The 19,237-nt window shown below is 41.2% G+C and overlaps 1 protein-coding gene and 1 pseudogene across 3 annotated transcripts in view; both read left to right on the top strand.

Annotated features, from left to right (window-relative positions):
* The window catches only part of COL4A3 (collagen type IV alpha 3 chain), a 127,483-nt gene that overhangs the window by 104,528 nt on the left and 3,718 nt on the right, over positions 1–19,237 (top strand). For both annotated transcript variants that reach the window (XM_082690165.1, XM_082690164.1), the window contains exons 33-51: positions 1,243–1,332; positions 1,659–1,793; positions 3,790–3,888; positions 4,652–4,741; positions 5,075–5,214; positions 5,658–5,784; positions 7,036–7,116; positions 7,646–7,744; positions 7,967–8,014; positions 8,836–9,021; positions 9,642–9,772; positions 12,206–12,278; positions 12,359–12,430; positions 12,518–12,643; positions 13,464–13,562; positions 16,370–16,582; positions 17,207–17,384; positions 17,712–17,826; positions 19,027–19,199. In XM_082690165.1, coding sequence (XP_082546291.1) covers positions 1,243–1,332; positions 1,659–1,793; positions 3,790–3,888; positions 4,652–4,741; positions 5,075–5,214; positions 5,658–5,784; positions 7,036–7,116; positions 7,646–7,744; positions 7,967–8,014; positions 8,836–9,021; positions 9,642–9,772; positions 12,206–12,278; positions 12,359–12,430; positions 12,518–12,643; positions 13,464–13,562; positions 16,370–16,582; positions 17,207–17,384; positions 17,712–17,826; positions 19,027–19,199 — 2,275 coding nt within the window. The remainder of the gene's footprint in view (positions 1–1,242; positions 1,333–1,658; positions 1,794–3,789; positions 3,889–4,651; positions 4,742–5,074; positions 5,215–5,657; positions 5,785–7,035; positions 7,117–7,645; positions 7,745–7,966; positions 8,015–8,835; positions 9,022–9,641; positions 9,773–12,205; positions 12,279–12,358; positions 12,431–12,517; positions 12,644–13,463; positions 13,563–16,369; positions 16,583–17,206; positions 17,385–17,711; positions 17,827–19,026; positions 19,200–19,237) is intronic.
* LOC309843457 (large ribosomal subunit protein eL33 pseudogene) lies at positions 13,779–15,688 on the top strand (annotated as a pseudogene). The gene is made up of 2 exons: positions 13,779–14,471; positions 15,591–15,688. The product of its transcript is annotated as a large ribosomal subunit protein eL33 pseudogene (transcript).

Below are 19,237 nucleotides of genomic sequence, written 5' to 3'. Positions count from 1 at the left end.
CCCAGGGTATGACAACATTGACCATGCAATCCTTTTTATATGTTATACACTAAAGGACATTTGCTAGTATTTTCTTCAGAATTTTTACCTCTACCTTTGTAAGGGATACTAGTCTGTCTTTTTCTTTGCTTGTGATATCTCTGTCTGGTTTTGGTATCAGGGTAATGTTGACCTTATAGAACAAGATGGAAAGTATTTCCTTCTTTTGTATTTTCTAGAAGAGTTAGTGAAAAATTGATGTTCCTTAGACATTGGGTTGAATTCCCCAGTGAAGTCATTTGAGTCTGGGCTTTTCTTTGTAAGAAGTCTTTGTATTACTAATTCAATTTCTTGTTACAGGTCTACTCAGATTTTCTATTTCCTTTTCTGTCAGTTTTGGTAATCTGTGCCTCTTTAGGAATCTGTGCATTTTGTTCAAATCATCCAATTTGCTGGCATATAGTTGTTCATAGTATTCCCTTATCATTCTTTTTATTTGAATGGGAAGTTTATATATTTGGGAAGAATATGCCAATAGTCTCCTCATGGCATAAGAACCTCACCTATCTCTCTTCTCCCGGGAAGAACCCAGAAGAACAACTTAATCTGCAAATCATTCTTTCATTTATATTATTAAGCTCCTACCATGTGTCAGCACTGTTCCAAGCCCTTGGTGGACAAGACTCTGCCTCTGACAGTGGGGGAGACCATAGCAAATGCATTTAAAAACTAAGTTCAGGGGTGCCTGGGTGGTTCAGTGGGTTAAACCTCTGCCTTCAGCTCAGGTCATGATCTCAGGGTCCTGGGATTGAGCCCCACATCTGGCTCTCTGCTCAGCAGGGAGCCTGCTTCCACCCCCCCCCCCCCACCGCCTGCGTCTCTGCCTACTTGTGTTCTCTCTCTCTGTCAAATAAATAAAATCCTTTAAAAAACAACAACAACAACTAAGTTCAGTAATCGACAACTGCTCTGAGGAAAACAAAATAAGGGACTATAACAGAGAGCTGATGGTCAAGGATTGGGAGGGAGTAATCCAAAACTTGTTCTCCTTTCATCTACAAATGTGATTTGCTACCAATGACTTCCATATACATGATGTAATAAAGACTGTGTACTAACCTGTCTCCCAGACAAATAGTTACTTTTCTATTTACAGAAACCATTAAACCCTCTTTAGAAGTATAAGTTATTTTATTTTATGGAATATTTTGCTTCTCTCGTTGTGCACAATCTGACCTGCTTTGTATGAACTTGTTTCTACAGGTGAAAAAGGAATGATGGGGATGATGGGCTATCCAGGAGATGCTGGCCCTCCTGGGCCCCCTGGGAACCCAGGCGCCCCAGGACAGAGGGGTAAGTGAGGGAGTATCTTTCCTGGATCAGGAGGCATGAACAATGTTCACTTATTTAACACCAAAATAAGTTCTGTTTTATCCTTTGAGGGAGAAGTAGTTTCCACGAGAGAACTATGTCTTTGATTTTGCTATTTTCTACATTCTTTTTATTTGAATGGAGTTGAATTTTCTCCCTGCCATTTTATGCCACTGCCTTAAAGGGGCTGCTTGTTTTGGTTTATCTGTCCTCTTTCGTTTTGTTGTATGGTAAGCACTGTCAACTTTTGAATCCTTAAGAACTATTTCAAGAATTAGGGAACTGATGTTGCTACTTCTGTTTTTTAGGTAGCTTTGGAATTCCAGGAGCAAAGGGTGAGAAAGGACCCCCAGGAACCAAGGGGGAAGAAGGAGATAAAGGACCTCGGGGACCTTCTCAGATATCCACTTTGCTGGGGGACAAAGGAGAACCAGGCCTCAAAGGTACAGTCTTCTTCTTTGGGAAGAACTTGGGGCTGATTCTGAGGCTAAGAACTATCCAAGAAAATCCCTGCAGTTGACAAATGAGGACAGTGAGAGCTGGTGTTTCATGTCCTGCCCACAGTCACAAAGCTAGCTGGTGGCCCAAGCCTGGATGACAACTGGCTCTTCTGGGCCTTGCACAATAATATGTTGCCTCCACAATGCATGACTCTTTACTTTCATATTAATTCTGCAATTTGGGTCTGTTGTATTTAAATTGCTACCAGTTCATTTTAATTATAAGTCTCAAACCCTCCTTTTTGCCATGTATGGCAAAAATAAACTCAGATTGGTTTCCAAAGTTTCTTTATCACTTGCCTTTTGCCTGCTTTGCCACCAGCATGACATATTTATTCAACAAGTATACTTTTTAGTGCCTATATACTCAGTATGTTATTATGTGCTGAAGACATGGAATTGAGCACAGTAGAGGTAGTACCAGTAACCTGGTCATGGGGAAATGTGCGGTTTGGTGGGGGGAAGGAGGAAAGAGACATTAATGGGTCTGTAGACATCTTATCTATAGGGCCAGATAGTAAATATCCGGGGCTCTATGGTCCCCGTTATTGCATATTCTTTTTTTGTCTGTTAGTGTTTGTATGCTTGTTACCAATCTTTTAAAAACAGAAAAACCATTTTTAGCCCTCCAACCATACAACACGAAACCAGATTTGGCCCTTAAGATATAACCTGCCAAGTCCCACAAACCCAAAGCAAATGAATGTGCTGAATAATAAGTTTTTTTTTTTTTAAGATTGTGATAAGTGACATAAATAGAAAAAAAAAAAAAACAAATATTACAAAGGAAAATAGCCAATCACCTGCCCCTCACCATTCCTTAGTATATGCTAGTTTCTTGCCTGGGCATCTTGTCCTGTTTCATGTTTTTTCCATCCAAATATCTTCTGTTCAGTCTTTAACACACATACACACACACACACACACACACATACACACTATCCCCTTTTGCAGAAATCCATCCCTGTAGCATAATGTGCCCAACTCTATTACAGAACATATCACACTGGGTGGTAAGTGTTTACTTACTTGGCTGACCCCCCAATTAAACACTAAAAACTTGGGGAAAGGGAACGGGATTTACATTTCCAGTACTCAGCGTAAGACCTATTAATTCGATACTCAGTCCCTATGTGAATGAATAAGGATGTAAGCAGGAGAACAGTGCAAGGAAGGAAATCTGCTTGAGAAAAGGCCCAAAGCCAGGCCATAGACAGATTAGTAAGTTCTTCGAATGCCAGTGGAAGGAGTGTGTAATTTGCCCTGTACATATTACAGATTCAAGGAACATTTTTAAGCCAGAGAATAATGTGATCCAGATCATGTTATATAGAAAGTAGGAAATTCACAAGCTTTCCAGCCTGCAGAGCTGGCTACACATCCCAGCATCACCACCAATGGGTGGTGACTCTAGACTAGTCCGCTGAATTCATAAAATCTCAGCTTTGTCATCTTTACACCCAGCCCGGAAAGGCTCAAGGAAAGACTGACATTGGCTGCAGATTAAATAATATAAATAAAAGAAAATAATGTTTGCCATGTACTGATTACTTAGTAAATGATAATTGTAATCAGTGGATCTGAGAAGGGGATAGTCTGGACAAGAATCGTGTAGTAAATAGTCCTCTGTCATTACTAAAAAAGAAAAAAAATTTTAAGAAGCTATATTTAGGCCACTAATTCTTCAATATGTTTGTTTAAAGTGTACATATTATCATTGCTAGTGTTATTTAAGAGCTAACTCGGACCAGGCATTGTGCTAATGTTTTATACATATTATCTTATTTAATCCTCTTTTGGAAAAAGGCTCACATCTGCCCGTGTTCTAAACAAATACGTTATACCATCTTACACTAACATCTCACCAAGTTTAATCAGGATGTAGAGAAGTCTGATACAATTCTAACTTGTGTTCCTCGTACATGGTTTTTAACTTTAGGGTTTGCCGGAAAGCCTGGTGAAAAAGGAAACAGAGGCATTCCAGGGTTACCAGGTTTAAAAGGACCGGAAGGACCACCTGGACCACCAGGTCCACCAGGTATAGCTGACTCTCTGTAGAAATCTCAGTCTCTGAGTGTTCCCAGATCTAAATGTAGCCAAAATGTATCTCTTGACGTATTGGATTGAATATGAATTTTGCTTGCATAGTGTTCCAACAGACATTTGCTTCAAAATTAAACCCAAATGAAGCTGTTTATAGTCAGCCTGTACCAACTAGAAAAATACTAACTTGCACAAAATTCCATTTTGTACTACAAATGTTATTTTGACATGTATTATACATGCTGATACGTATTATGAAATATACATTCTATAGTTTATCACAATATCCCATATCAGAGAAGAAAATCAGATAGCAATTTAGAGGTTTTCAGATCTGCCACTTTCTTTTTGAAACAAGCTACTGATTTTTGCAAAGAAAATTTTCTAACTGAATTAACACAGCCTCCTCTTCTCTATGACCACATCAGTGACAAAATACACTACATGGGCAATCACATTTCAGTATTGCATTCGGAAATCTTTTGCTCTGTGGTGGCAGGAGCCTCCTCTTTTCTGTTGGCCTTGGTCCTAGCATGACTGTGATGTTTGAAATCCAAGAATTTAACTTTCTCTAATTTTACTTTGTCTGGGTCCTCTGTCCCTTGCTCATCTAGAGGCAAAGAGGCAGCTATACAAGCACTTAAGCTAGCTGGTCTGGCTGCTCAGAATTCATTTATGCATGCAAACAACAAATATTTGTTGAGCACCTACTATGTCCAGAACCGTGCAGGGCATGTGACCGTTTATTTGTTCTCAAGGCCCCAGAGGGGATTCAGGCAGCGTTGGGAATCCTGGACAACCAGGACCGCGTGGTGGGCCAGGAAGCATGGGGAACATGGGGGTGCCAGGTAAGGTATAAGATCCTATTATGAGCTTAAAGTTCATGCTGTTTCCCAGTTCTAAATTTTCTGTATGATTTGTTGTTTTGGTTTTCCATCTGGTAGAAAAATTGATGTAAAACTAGTTGTACATTTAGACAAATGTACTATGTGCTCTTAGTACATGCACAGGAACAGAACATTCATTATCATGTGAAAATCATCCATTATAACTCCCTGATGCACTCGTGATTCTGAAAAACCAGCTTCTTGGGAGAAGGGTGGTTTGTGCCAAAGTTAGAAGTCAAATGCTTCAAGATGCCTGTGTTGCCCTATCTTACTGGACTTCTTTCCTAATTTCAGGTCCTAAAGGACACAGGGGAGCTTTGGGACTACCAGGTTTAACTGGAAGACCGGGTCTCCCGGGTGTTCCCGGTCTCCAAGGAGATAAGGGAGAGCCAGGTTATTCGGCAGGTACAAGGCCAGGACCACCGGGACCAAAGGTACACTGGCCACCGAAGTAGTTACATTTTGGTGTGGAGTGAGTATCTGAGTATCAGCAAAGCAGCTGCGTTCAGTGTAGGCAAAGGACATTGATGATACCACTGCATTTTCAGGCAACTTGGGGTTTTTATCCTCTGTCCCCCACTAAGAATGCCTACAGCTCTCAGCTTATGAGCTTATCCCTCCAGTTCTGTCCCCTAGGAATGGCTCATCACTGTCCCTGCAATTTACCTGTGCTGCCCTTGTATTTTGCACTGGTTCCCATAAATACCATTGCCATCCTGTTCCTGGCACTGATCATGGTGCTGGCACATAGCAGATGTGGCGTATGCATTGCTAACTAAATAACTGAGTGATAAATGCAACAAACATCGTTCATACTTGGTTCTGATCACATATCCTGCTTATATGAGGATTTTAAAGGTGTTTGACTGACTTTAAGGGAGATCCAGGATTGCCAGGTGACATGGGAAGGAAAGGAGAAAGAGGGCTACCTGGCACCCCTGGACATTCGGGGCCTGCTGGAACTGAGGGAGCCCCTGGAAATCCCGGGAGTCCTGGCCACCCAGGTGAGTGTGGGCTTTGTAACTCTGAAAGCCAGAAGCATGACACTGAGCATAGCCCTGACCTCCTGGAATCAGCTTCGTAAACAGGAAGCTATTTAGGTTTTTGTACTACGGTTGCTTTTATTCAACTTTAATTCTCAAATTCTTAGACACAAGGAACCGTAAATTAATCAGGGGGAGCCCAGATTTTACGAATCAGCCAGTATGGGGGCTGACATCTAAAATCCTGATGCTGTAGAGGGCGCCTGGCTGGTTCAGTTAGTAGAACATCTAACTCTCGATCCCAGGGGGGTGAGTTCAAGCCTCATGTTGGGTGTGGAGCCTACTTCAACACACACACACACACACACACACACACACACACACACACACACACACACACACAACAAAAACCTGATCCTATGAACCAAACTTAATTTCTATCTCCAAGAACTCAGCCTAAAGACATAAAATATTAGTTCATTGTCCAACCTTGTGATATCTGTATTACTTTTCTAGGGCTTCCATAACAACACAGACTGTTTGGCTTAAATAGCAGAAATTTATGTTTTCACAGCTCTGGAGGCATCAAGGTGTTAGCACCTTTGGTCTCCTCCAAGGTCTCTCACCTGGGCTTTTTTTGGGCATCTCCCTGCTCAGTCTTCACATGGTCGTCTTCTCTGTGTGTTTGTCCCTGTGATCAGGGCCCACCCCAATGACCTCATTTTAACTTAACTGCTTTTTTAAAGACCCTATCTCCAAATACAGTGATATTCTGAGGTCCTGGGGTTAGAACTCAACTTGTGAATTGGGGGTCAACACAATTCAATCTGTAACACTGCAGAGATTTTTTTGTTTGTTTTTTCTGGACTGTTTCCAGGTTGAGCATTGGCTTTCTTAGTGGCTTATCATTTGAGTTTTAAGTTTTTGTTTTGTTTTACTCAAAACAACCACCAAGCTACCGGGTTGCAGCTTACTTGAAGATACTATTTAAGTGATCTTTTCAAATACTGAAAGGTTCAGTGGATTTGTTGTTAAGTCCCGGTTAAAGGAATACATCAGATGCCAAGTGGCCCTTGTGGGGGGCGTGGACAGACCTTTGAAAGGGATTCAACAACATATCTCTGCTGGGCTTCCACGGACAAACAGCAGGCAGGACAAAGGCCTGAGGGCCAGTGTGAGCACAAGTGACTATAAGAACCGCCCACCTTAGCCATCCTTGTAACCGTTCATCTTGTGCTGTTCTACTTCCTTCTCTTCTCTCTTCATTTACAGGAAAGCCAGGCCCTGATGGTGATTTGGGGTTAAAAGGCATCAAAGGCTTCCCTGGTTTTCCAGGAGTCAAAGGCCCTCCAGGTTCCATTTTTGTACTTTCGTCTATTTCCCCTTCTCGAGGGAGGCACATTTTCTCCTGAGGTTGGAATCTCTGTATACCCACCTATCGGCTGCCCCTCCGAAGGTTGCTCCCAGTGACCCAGTCCTGGATCAGAAATGCAAAAACTATGAGCTTATGGGCGCCTGGGTGGCTCAGTGGGCTAAAGCCGCTGCCTTCGGCTCAGGTCATGATCCCAGGGTTCTGGGATCGAGCCTCACATCGGGCTCTCTGCTCAGCAGGGAGCCTGCTTCCTCCTCTCTCTCTGCCTGCCTCTCTGCCTACTTGCAATCTCTGTCAAATAAATAAAATCTTAAAAAAAAAAAAAACTATGAGCTTAGGTATTTATACCTAACTAACTCAGAGATCTGCCAACCCACACATTCTCACGTGATAATCCTTGCGATAGTGTTATTCTGTTCTAAGTGTCACTGTGATTTGGGCATCATATAACTACATTCTGGGGAAGGAACCCCTTTAACAGAATTCTACACATGACATTTCTTTTCTCAGGACCTCCAGGATACCCAGGACCTCCTGGACCAATGGGTATGAGAGGCAGCCAGGGGCGTGATGGAATTCCTGGTCCAGCTGGAGAAAAGGGAGAAACAGGTACAGTTTGCTCATTGGCTCGGATCCCCCAGCTTTATTTCGCATTGAATGGTTAGTCCTTCACAGTTCCGGACTTCCTTCTCCCACAGAACTGGTAATGTGTTTCATGTGTTCTGGATGTATGGTAATTAAATGGCCTTCTGTTACCAAAGTGAAACTGACCAGGCATAAATGAAATTAACTGCATATAAAATATTAACGCACCAAAATTATCTCTTTCAGGTTTGCTGGGGGCACCTCCAGGCCCAAGAGGGAGCCCCGGTGTTCCAGGTGAGAAGGGCTTCCTCCTGACTCTGGTGATAACTTCAAGCACAGAAACTAATTGAAATGCCTGATATATCAAACAAACTTCACATAGCAAAGGAAAGAAGTTCCAGTGGTGATATAGGATGTTTATATTATTGGTTGTTCAAGTAAAAGTGCTTAAAAATTATTACCATCATAACAAAGTGAGGGCTGGGATCCAGTTTTGGAATTTCCTTCTGTTGAAAGTCTTTAGAAAGCAAAAGACTTGCTGTGTGTTCCTTTGGTGTGGATGTTAGCATGGTTTAAATGTACCACCTCCTGGAAGGCGGAGGAGGAATTTCGACCTTCTCCAGGAGCATCGCTCCCTGCTATTCTGAGTAGGGAGGGTAGTAATAGCATGTGGTCATATCACGAATTCTTTCCCACCTTGTTAATCTTCATCGCTCTGATTCCCACCACCAGAGCCAGCTCGTGGTTCACACTGCTTTTTATTTATTTATTTATTTTATTTTTATTTTTTTAAGATTTTATTTATTTATTTGACAGAGAGAGATCACAAGTAGGCAGAGGCAGGCAGAGAGAGAGGAGGAAGCAGGCTTCCTGCTGAGCAGAGAGCCCGATGCGGAACTCGATCCCAGGACCCTGGGATCATGACCTGAGCCGAAGGCAGAGACTGAGCTGCGCCAGGTGTTAACCGTCATTTTTAAAATAAGAAACGGACATATACAACAGCGAAGTGACTTTGCCAAAATCAAACTGAACTAAGGCAGAAGCAGGTCTCTGCATTCCCAGAGATACCCCTAGTAAGGACGCTACAGAAACTTACCAAACCGTTTTCTTTGCAGGAGCCAAAGGAGACAGGGGCGCCCCGGGCTTACCCGGCCTCCCGGGCAGGAAAGGGGCAGTGGGAGACACCGGCCCGCGGGGACCCACTGGCATAATGGGACTCCCAGGGCCACCAGGTTTTCCTGGCGCAATCATCCCTGGCCAGAAAGGAAATCGAGGCCCACCTGGCTTCAGAGGAAATCCAGGTAGAGGGTCTAATTTTAAATAAGATAAAAGAATGAAAAGAACGTTTGACAACAAAAGTTTTCAACCTTCCGCTGGTGTGACCATGTTGCTTCTTTTTCCCCCTGGTCTTCTTCTCCCATTCATTCACTCTCCTATAGGGCAGCAAAGGGGCTGCTGGTGGTGTGGTCTTGTTTTTTATTCAAATTCCAGGTTGTTAACATACAATGTAACTTTAGTTTCAGGTATACAGCCTTGATTTAAGCCTTTCATACAACACTCATGCTCATCAAACCCACTGGTGGTGGTGTTGAGGCTGTTGGAAAATTAGTAAATACCAAATTAAAAAGCCTAAAAGAGAAGGATACATCCCATCACCAAGATCTAATTGAGTTGCTACTAGGAATGGAGTACTGTGCTAGGTGCTCTAACAGACCTTCAGGAGGGAGAAACAGCTCCTATCTTGAGCCAGGTGCTTTCCTGGCATTATTTTATTCTGACTTTACCACAATCCATCACACTCCTCAGCACAAAGACTGTGTGGGGTAACAACAGGTGCATAGTTTGCTGTCATCCAAAAACATCAGACAGAACGAGCCACACTCCTGGACTGGTAATACTGACAGGCCCTCTGTGAATTCAGGTGAGCCCGGTCCTCCGGGACCTCCAGGGAGCCACGTAAGAGGCATCAAAGGAGACAAGGGACTCATGGGCGAGCCTGGCCCCAGGGGTCTGCCTGGAACTATAGGAGCTGAAGGGCCACCGGGTCCACCGGTAAGTGTGGAAAATTATTCTTCTTATATTCTTCTAAACTGATTGTCAGGGTCCGATGTACCCATAAGGAAAAAAAGATTACCATTTGTGATGCTTTTGTGCCCTCAACAAAAGAGTCTGGAAGGTTCAAAGAATCTTAAGAGTTGGAAAGATTTGGGCTCTAGAAGTTTGATTTGTAGGGGACCCTTTCCTATGTCATTCCTGACTTTTTCTTCTTTAGACACTGAAAAATTCCAGTAACGGAATCTTAACATACAAAAACAAAAACAAAACACCTTAAAGTTTGGGATCACTCTAGAGGACAACATAATTTTTCCTCTATGAATAATGTTTTCAAAGTTATCTGTGCTATCCCCTGAATGTCTATTTACTTTTTCCCACTGAGGTACCTTCCAGTGTTTGTAAGTAGCTGTCACTTCCTTCAAGTATTTTCTTCCCTAACAAATACCTGTGCTTTTCAAATTCAGTATCATCCTTCATCAACCCTGCCTCTATTCTGAATATATCCTGCTTGGTCAATATCTCCCTTAAACACACAGCCCCTGAGACAAACACCACTGGGGATTGAGAACTCAGTTCTGCCATGGAGTGGATAAAGGAGGGAGGAGTCTCACCATCTTGAACATCACCATTTTATAATTCAGCCTAAAATTCTGCTTGGGCTGTTCAGCTCCCATGTCCCCACACTGTCACTGCACAGTGAGCTTCTGGTCGACCAGAGCCTTGTGTGTGTGTGTGTGTGTACGTGCACGTGTGCATGTGGGTGCACACACACATGCTCACGCACCTGCCTTTTCCTCATGAATGGCTTCTAGGTTCTCTCCATTACTTTTAGTTCTTGTCTGTTTGTCACTGGGTTGCAGAAGTTTCACATTTATTTTTTATAGTTGTCATTGTGTTCAGTTAGGCTTATGCTCCCAGCCTATGAAATTCTCTGAATTTCTCTCTGGACACCTGGACCATCTTCCCTCACTTTCTCTTTAGCAGCATATTTGAAAAACCCGTTTCCCCTGTTTACCTCAAACTCTGGGAGATTGATGAGAAAGTCAGAGTTAGGTCATAGAGTCTTTGTGTTTTCATCAGTGTTGGGCAGTGAGGAACTTAAGCATGGTGGTGTGTCAGGGATCATGTTACATTCTCTGAAGTCCGCTTGGTATTTGGTTTCCAGAATCTACCTTTTTAAAACCTTTTTTTAAATGAAATCATTTGCCCAGGCTTTGGTATTGCTCATGTTCTCCATGATTCTTTGAAAGTGGCAAACGCTGATCCTATAATCACAGGGAAAGTCCATCCGAGGACACTGGGCTGTGGAAAGTATTGTTTGGAAATGGGATCCTGCTTAAGTCCACTGGACTTCTACATTTGCACTTGAAAGGTCATTCTTCTTGAAGGATGAATGAACTGGCTCTGGCCCTGACCAACCCTCTCCTTGCATGGAGCGGCTCCCTCCTCATCCAAGGGCTGGGCAGAGCACCAGACCCTTCTCCCTGGTTACCTTGGCGTCTGGAGAACAGGCCAGACCTCAGGAGCCTGAGAATCCTTGACCAGGGTGTTATGTTTTCTCCCTCTTCTTTTTTCATCTCATAACACCTTATTCAAGCATTAGGACTATTCCTCCTCTCATCTTCTTGCTCCATAGACAGTTGGCTTGGAGGCCAGTTTTGCTATTCTTGGCATTCTGAATTACCTTCAGTTCATTGTTTTCAAGTAACAGTATTCTGTCTCAATTCACATGGATAGTGTAATACTAGATATAACTTACATTCTGACATGTAACTCCTTTCTGAAGCTCTGCTTCCTTCCCCCTTCTCCTGTGGCCTTCCTTGAGCATTCCATGGCTACAAGGACATTTGGTGTGGGCCTCATAAGGAGGGAGCATCTCCTCCTGGTCAGATCACCGCATCCTCGCCAAAAGGGCAGTCAGAGCTCCCATGACAATCCCTTCATACCACTCTGATCAGGAGTAATTTATAACTCTCCAGCTCAGTTATTACAATGGTGGGGGCCACAATTCAATATTAGCCCTGTTGTCTTTGCAAAAATTACAAAGAAAAATGATAATATTCATTCTGGCAATCCAGTGCCTACTCTTCCTGAAAGATCTCCAAATACTGGGCAGTTTCATTGAGGATATATTCAATTATATTCAATACTCATATAACAGACATTAATATCCAGAAGTTATGTTTGCTCTTGAGCTTAAAGGCAGATTTTGCTTCTGTTTTATTGACAATGATAGCACTAAGGAAAAGTCTAGGTGGTGGAGGAACTATAGGGAGATTGGGTGGATGAGAAGGTAAAAATGATATCTGTCAACTTCAGCTCATTCTGATCCAGTGTAATACTATTTTCTTAAAAAAAAAAAAAACTGCAGTGACTATTGTGATTTTTTAAATTTGTCTTTGGTTCTGCTCCCTTCTGTTTGAAATACAGGGAGCACCAGGAAGCCCAGGTCTGCCAGGGCTCAGAGGTGATCCTGGATTCCACGGATTTCCAGGTGTGAAAGGTACTGTGTGTGTGTACTACTGTGGATACAAAGACGATGATTTTGATTTATATTTTAGGGGGTGCATTTTTTTTTTTAAGGGGAGAAGGGCAATCCGGGATTTCTGGGACCAGCTGGACCTCCAGGGCAAATTGGGCCCAAAGGACCACCCGGTAAGTATTATTTCTTTAGTGTTGCTCTTGCTGAAGAAAGGGTAACTCATCAGTGAAGCCATCACTGTCTTATGTTCATATCAATAGGTGTACGTGGAGACCCTGGCACAGTTAAGATCATCTCCCTTCCAGGAAGCCCAGGACCACCTGGCCGTGCTGGAGGACCAGGGATGCCAGGAGAACCCGGGCCACCGGGGCCACCGGGAATCCTAGGTGTGGCACTGGCAGCACTGACATGGATTACTAGGAAGGGGTCAAACTAAAATACCTACAAAGCGCTTTGGAAGCAAGTGATACAACTTCACAGAATATGTTACACGTTATGGTGTTTTTTTACAATCCGTTTCAGGATCAAGCTTATTTTACTCTTGATCAGTAAATAAAAGACCTTTTGAATCTACTGAAAACTGTTGTGTATATCATAAGCTTGAGCAAATATTCTTTAGGGCACTGAAATGTGTTTTTTATTAAGCTCAAGTATTATTTCTATATTCTCTGACCACTCAGTCTTAGAACTCTATTTCTAAATGATTGCCTGAATAAACCGGAGTTCTGTGTGTGGACACTGTTCTCAGACTCTGTACAGCACTTGGAAGAGCAGTAAATGTAAATGTATGCTTGATCTTATGAAATCTTTTCAGAGTATTGCTGTATGGAAACTGAACTAACCCCTCTGTGTGGGGTTAGCACCCTGTAATAGTCTTCTGAGCAGAATTGTTACATTCTAAATTTGCCTGAATTATCTGGGATATAAAAGAGATATTACTTTGATGAGTACAAGAGCATAGCAAATTCTGGAACAAACCCAATCAAAATGGCAGCACAATTTCAAATTGCCATGTTATTTCATATGTTCCTAGTTTGGTTTTGATGGTATAACAAGCTGATGACCAACTGTCCCAGTGTGTCTGCAGCTCAGTTTATAGGACTTTCATTGCTGAAATTGGGAAAATCCTAGGTAAACTGAGGTAGTTGGCCACCCTACATTTTATCCTGTATGAACCATTTAACACAGTGTTGGTTTTTTGCCTAGGACCCTGTGGGCCGAGAGGTAAGCCAGGCAAGGATGGAAGACCAGGAACTCCTGGGCCAATTGGAGAAAAAGGCAACAAAGGTTGTAAAGGAGAGAAAGGTAAATACACAGCTGGCTTGTTCTCGTCACTGAAGGAATGCTCTTTCAATATACAGAGAGGTCTCGTTCAAATATGACTTTAAGAGTCATCTAGGTCTTTCAGTTTATTTTGTTCACAAAAATTTTCAAGTGGAAGAAGATGAAAAATGTAGAGTTACTGGAGTACACCATTCTTCCTATCTCTTATCTGGGCACATGTACTCCAAATTTTTAGCCTGGGGGCAAGGAGACCTAATAAAGCATGAATTCTATTTTTGGAAACGCCAGAACTGTTTTTAGTTATTTACAGGAGTACTTATTTAATAATATGTACTTATAGGAGTGGCATACAAGTACATAGTTTGAACAAATATTATCTTGATGTGAACTGAAGAGCAGCTTCGTATCTTTATCTAGGAAAGTCATCTTTCAACTATGCCATGCTGTTCATGAATACTGAATGACTGAACAACTCATGTGTTATCCTGAAAAAGGGCCTCTTAAATATTTTAGTCTGGGTGGAGGTAAGGGTGCTGAACTTAGGGGGCAAATAATTGGGGCCTCCTGGGAACAGGACTGCTAAAATGACAACTATGTCTGGAAGGCTGTGGTCCAAGGTCATTTTTGCTAGCTCTAAGCAGGGTCTCCAGAACGAGAGGAAGCACACAGCTCTTCTTAAAATTGAAGGTGTTTGTGCTGCAGATGAAACTGAATTCTGTCTAGGCAAGAGATGTGCCTATGTGTACAAAGCAAAGAACAACACAGTGACTCCTGGTGGCAAACTGAACAAAACCAGAGTAATCTGGAGAAAAGTAACTCATGCTCCTCTTTGTGCCAAATTCCAAAGCAGCCTTCCTGCTAAAGCCACTGAACACAGAATCCGTGTAATGCCCTGCCCCCACCCCGCCCAAGGATTTAACTTACTGAAAAGTAAATAAATAAAGGTGTAGACTTGTTTTCCTGTTTAAAAAAAAAGTCTGAATATAAGTATATATGTCAATTTGATATACCTAGATCAAAATCTACATTCTGCAGAAGTTTCAAAAGCACTTTCTAGAAAATACCTACATATCCAAAAGAATTGCTGATTTTATTAAAGAAAAAAATTCTAAATGCAGTTTTTCAATTTATTGACATATGACCAGATCCACTATAATAAAACTGTAAATACTAGAAACTTAAATCTTTAAAAAATTCAAATATAATGCTAATAATATTATGATGTTAATTGCATAATCACTCATGATTTAGTATTGTCAAGAATGCACTTTAGAGCATGCTTAATCATTCAGCTGTCCTTAAAATGTGTTTTCCAAAGTGGGAAGATGCAAAACTCTTATTAATAATTCTACTAATTAATTCTATTAATTAAAATTTACTGACCAAGTTTCAGAAGAGGACCACAGTAAGAGTGAGGGTCCTACAATACAAAGTGTATTGAGAATCATTAGCAAGTAGAATTAGTCCTGATGCCATACCCACCTCACAAGAAAGATAAAAGGATCTGAGAGTTAAATAGCACAGGTATAAACTTAGAGCCCTGGCCTCTCTCTCAGAAATACAGAATATCCTGGATCACGTGTTTTTGCATGGTAGCCTACCTCCAGTTCCTCTCATGCTCAGCTAATCACAATCCCTGTGCAGAGACAAGTAGAGGAATCTTTTCCTTTGGCCAGTTAACAGCTCCCTGGTAATGAGGGTAGATGTGGGGAAAAGTGAAGAAGGTGTATCCTCTCCATCTGATATATTAAAAACATACAATTCTGGATGACTCAAGTAAGACATGAAACTTTGATAAATTTAGATATGACTTATTTTTAATTTCAAAGAATAAGCCAAGACCCCTAGAAAACATAAGAATGTGGGTTGACTGAAAAATATACAATCTTAGGGCTTTCATGGATCATGGGGAAAGGCATTGCCTTCTGAGCCAAGACTAAACTGGGGCACTGCCTGACTCCAGGGCATGGCTGTTTGTGGGAAACAATAACATCTCCCTTGACTCGTGGGCCCCAAATCCAACAATCTCTACCCTCCTGCATTCTTTAGGACCCAAGGTGGGTTGGGTGGAGCTTGGGGTACACTGGCAGTGGAAATGGATCAGGGACCAAGACGGGATAGAAGCCAATGCCAATACCATTAAATAATAGCTATTTGATGAAAAAAAGGAGAGGAAAGAAAGGAGGATAGAGAGAAAGGAGAGCTCTCTGGTCCTTACTTAGAAAGTGACAAACGTGTATTTGCCTACTTTAGTGCAGAGAAAAAAGTATCAAAAATACTTACTTTGCCTTAAACTCATAAATAAAAGAAACTCTTATCACACTAAAATAAAAAGTCTTTTCTGTTCTTACTCGCCTTACTCATTGATTTAAAACCTTCTCGAAGTTTACACCTTTAAAAAGAACTTTCAGTGTTTTCCATGAGTATTTACGAACTTTATCAAAAGCATTTTTTATTATCCACCTGAAGAGACTTTCAAATTGTATTTGACTTATTCACTCTTGTTGTAGGATGCACTCACTCATACATAAAAAAATGTACATAAGACCTACTAGGCGCAGACCACTGTGCTAGGTACCACAGAATGAAAACAGAAAGACCTGATCTCAAAAATTCATCATACAATATACACAAATATTTGTAAGAAGAGGCATTGTGTGATAAACTAATCAACATTTAATATTGTTTGGCCATTTTGTAAGTCAGTCTTCTTTAGGACTCCTTCAAGAGGAGCTTACCGGATATACATCAACACTGAAATTAGTACTATGGGAAATGGAGTTTGAGGTTTTGTTTGTATTGAAACATAAATGACGTGTTTTTTAAAGGACCACCTGGATCTGATGGACTGCCAGGCTTGAAGGGGAAACCTGGACACATTGGACCTCCTGCAACTGGGCCAGTGAGGAGAGGCTTCATCTTCACCAGGCACAGTCAGACGACAGTGATTCCCTCCTGTCCAGAAGGGACAGAGCCGCTCTATAGTGGATTTTCTCTTCTTTTTGTACAAGGAAATGAACAAGCCCATGGACAAGACCTGGGTAATGTCCCAAGCCTAGTTTTCATTTTGTTCCATAGACATATTGTCAACTTCTATAGTATGGGGTACTTTTCTTTGTAGTGTGAACAAGCCTGAGTGCCTTACAGCACTTTTTAAAGACAGTAAATGAAACAACATTGGCCTAATGTCTAATTTTCATTCTGGAATGTACAGCTCTGGAAGGAGCCTAGCTCATGAATGTCAGTCTAGCTTGTCCTATTCAATACAAACAATTTTCACTTAAATCACCTGTTTTCCTTTTAATCTTAAAAGCAGCATGTTTTCTGAAGCTTAATCTAGTTATTAGCTATTACATACATATGAAGAACTGGGAATACTTCGAAACAAAGACATTTTCCCACCCAAACTTGACCAGTCCTCAAGTGCTAGACTGATTAGGAAGGGTCACCCAAAGTATTAAGAGGGTTGGAGCAGAAGAATTTGTTTTTTATTGGCTCTTTGATATCTATCATCATTAAAACTTTTCAATAACACATTCTGCAAACAACTCTTTTGGGTTGTCTTATTTTTGTCACACATTGTTTTAATTAGCCTCTGCCTAGTAATGATACTCAAAATAATTTTAACTTAACTAAAATTGATACTCAGTCCGATGTTTCATTAGGAACTCTCGGCAGCTGTCTGCAGCGATTTACCACAATGCCATTCTTGTTCTGTAACATCAATGATGTATGTAATTTTGCATCTCGAAATGATTATTCATACTGGCTGTCAACACCAGCTCCGATGCCAATGGACATGGCTCCAATTACTGGCAGGGCCCTGGAGCCTTATATTAGCAGGTAAAAATCCAACCCGAGTTTTGTGATGGGACAAGGTCAATCATTTCATGTGTAATGTAATGTAAGGCAGCACATCATGGTCCAGAAAGTGGTGATGCTGCTGTATTCTTTTTCTTTTTTTTTTTTTAAAGATTTTATTTATTTTAGAGAGAGAGAGTGGGGGGGGAGGGCATAGGAAGAGGGAGAGAGAGAATCATAAGCTGACTCCATCTGAGCTCGATCTCACAACACTGAGATCATGATCTGAACCAAAACCAAGAGTCAGACAGGTAACCAACTGAGCCATCAAAGCAGCCCAGCTGCCATATTCTTTATTTCACATTACAGATGCACTGTCTGTGAAGGTCCTACAAATGCCATAGCCATTCACAGCCAAACCACCACCATTCCCTCCTGTCCCAATGGCTGGATTTCTCTCTGGAAAGGATTTTCGTTTATCATGGTAAGGAGGAAAGGAACAGCAAATTCATAGTAAAGATTACCCTTAGAACCTTACATTGGACAGGGTGAAATTTGGCCCTCAAGAATGAAGCCTGATACTAATATGCAATGTATTCTAGGGACATTGGCTTGAAAATCTGGAAATATACTTTTTTTTTAAAGTAAGTTGTTTTTTTATAAATAATGGAGAATTTTTTTAAAATGACTTTACCCATAAATTCTAAATAAGACATTCAGGTGATGAGTAATGCCAAATTAGTAATAGAATGCCTTTTTTTTTTTTTTTTTTAACATGGCAGCCATTTTATATAGATCCTCCATAATCTTTATGGAAACCCTGGAGGTTTCTATCTTCTACAGTTTTATAAATAAAAATGAAGATCCCCAAGGTCTCATAACTACTAAGTGGTAAAACCAAGGTTTGAACCTAAGTCTGTCTGTTCCACAATCTTTTTACCTTACACTTATGCCCCTTTGACATTCATAGCAAGATGGGGACTAAGAGAAAAAGTCTTTTAAAGAAAGATTCTCCAGATGTGAAGTGCTAAATGAAGAAATCTATGCACTGACCATTAGTGATTTTGAGAGCCAAACATACATGGTTGGTGGTTTTTCATATTTTGTATAGCACCACTTAGGATACATCATTCCCCTTTCTTTACTCACAGACATCCATTCCTCTATTCATTCAACCATTAATTTAAAAAGTATTTATTAAACACCTACCTTGTGCCATGACTGTTCTTAGCACTAAGAAGAATACCAACAATGAACCAAAGTTCCTGCTGGCCATGGAACATATATCTTAGTGGTAAAGGTAGACAATAAACAAGAAGACAAAATAACCATAATAGTAATGAATTTAGACGGTGATCAGTACTCTGAAGGAAAGAGGAGATTGTAAAAGGGATGAGGTCAAGGAAAGCTGCCTGGAGGTTATATTGAGGCATATCCCTGAACTATAAAAACGAGCTAGCTGACTAAGGAAAAGGATTTCAGGCCAAAGAAATAGCTTTTACTTTTTTTTTGATGACTAATACTCAACTTGGAAGGTACCTGAAGTATTAGCAAATTTGGATAAAAAAGCATAAGCTTATTTCATACTACTTTTTTTCTATTACAAAAAAAAAAAAAAAGGTAAAGCACTGAAAGTTTGAACACCATGCACACAATTCTTACCCACGTATTTTTATTGTGATAGTTCACAAGTGCAGGTTCTGAGGGTGCTGGGCAAGCTCTGGCCTCCCCTGGCTCCTGCCTGGAAGAATTCCGAGCCAGTCCATTCATAGAGTGCCATGGAAGAGGAACGTGCAACTACTATTCAAATTCCTACAGTTTCTGGTTGGCTTCATTAAACCCCCAAAGAATGTTCAGGTAACTATTCAAAGTCAAGTTTAATCTCATGACTCAGT

Source organism: Mustela nivalis (assembly GCF_964662115.1).
Source record: "Mustela nivalis genome assembly, chromosome: 11".
In the NCBI taxonomy this organism is placed as follows: Eukaryota; Metazoa; Chordata; class Mammalia; order Carnivora; family Mustelidae; genus Mustela; species Mustela nivalis.
The sequence above is the reverse complement of the archived record's forward strand: the minus strand, read 5'-3'. Positions and strand labels throughout refer to the sequence as shown.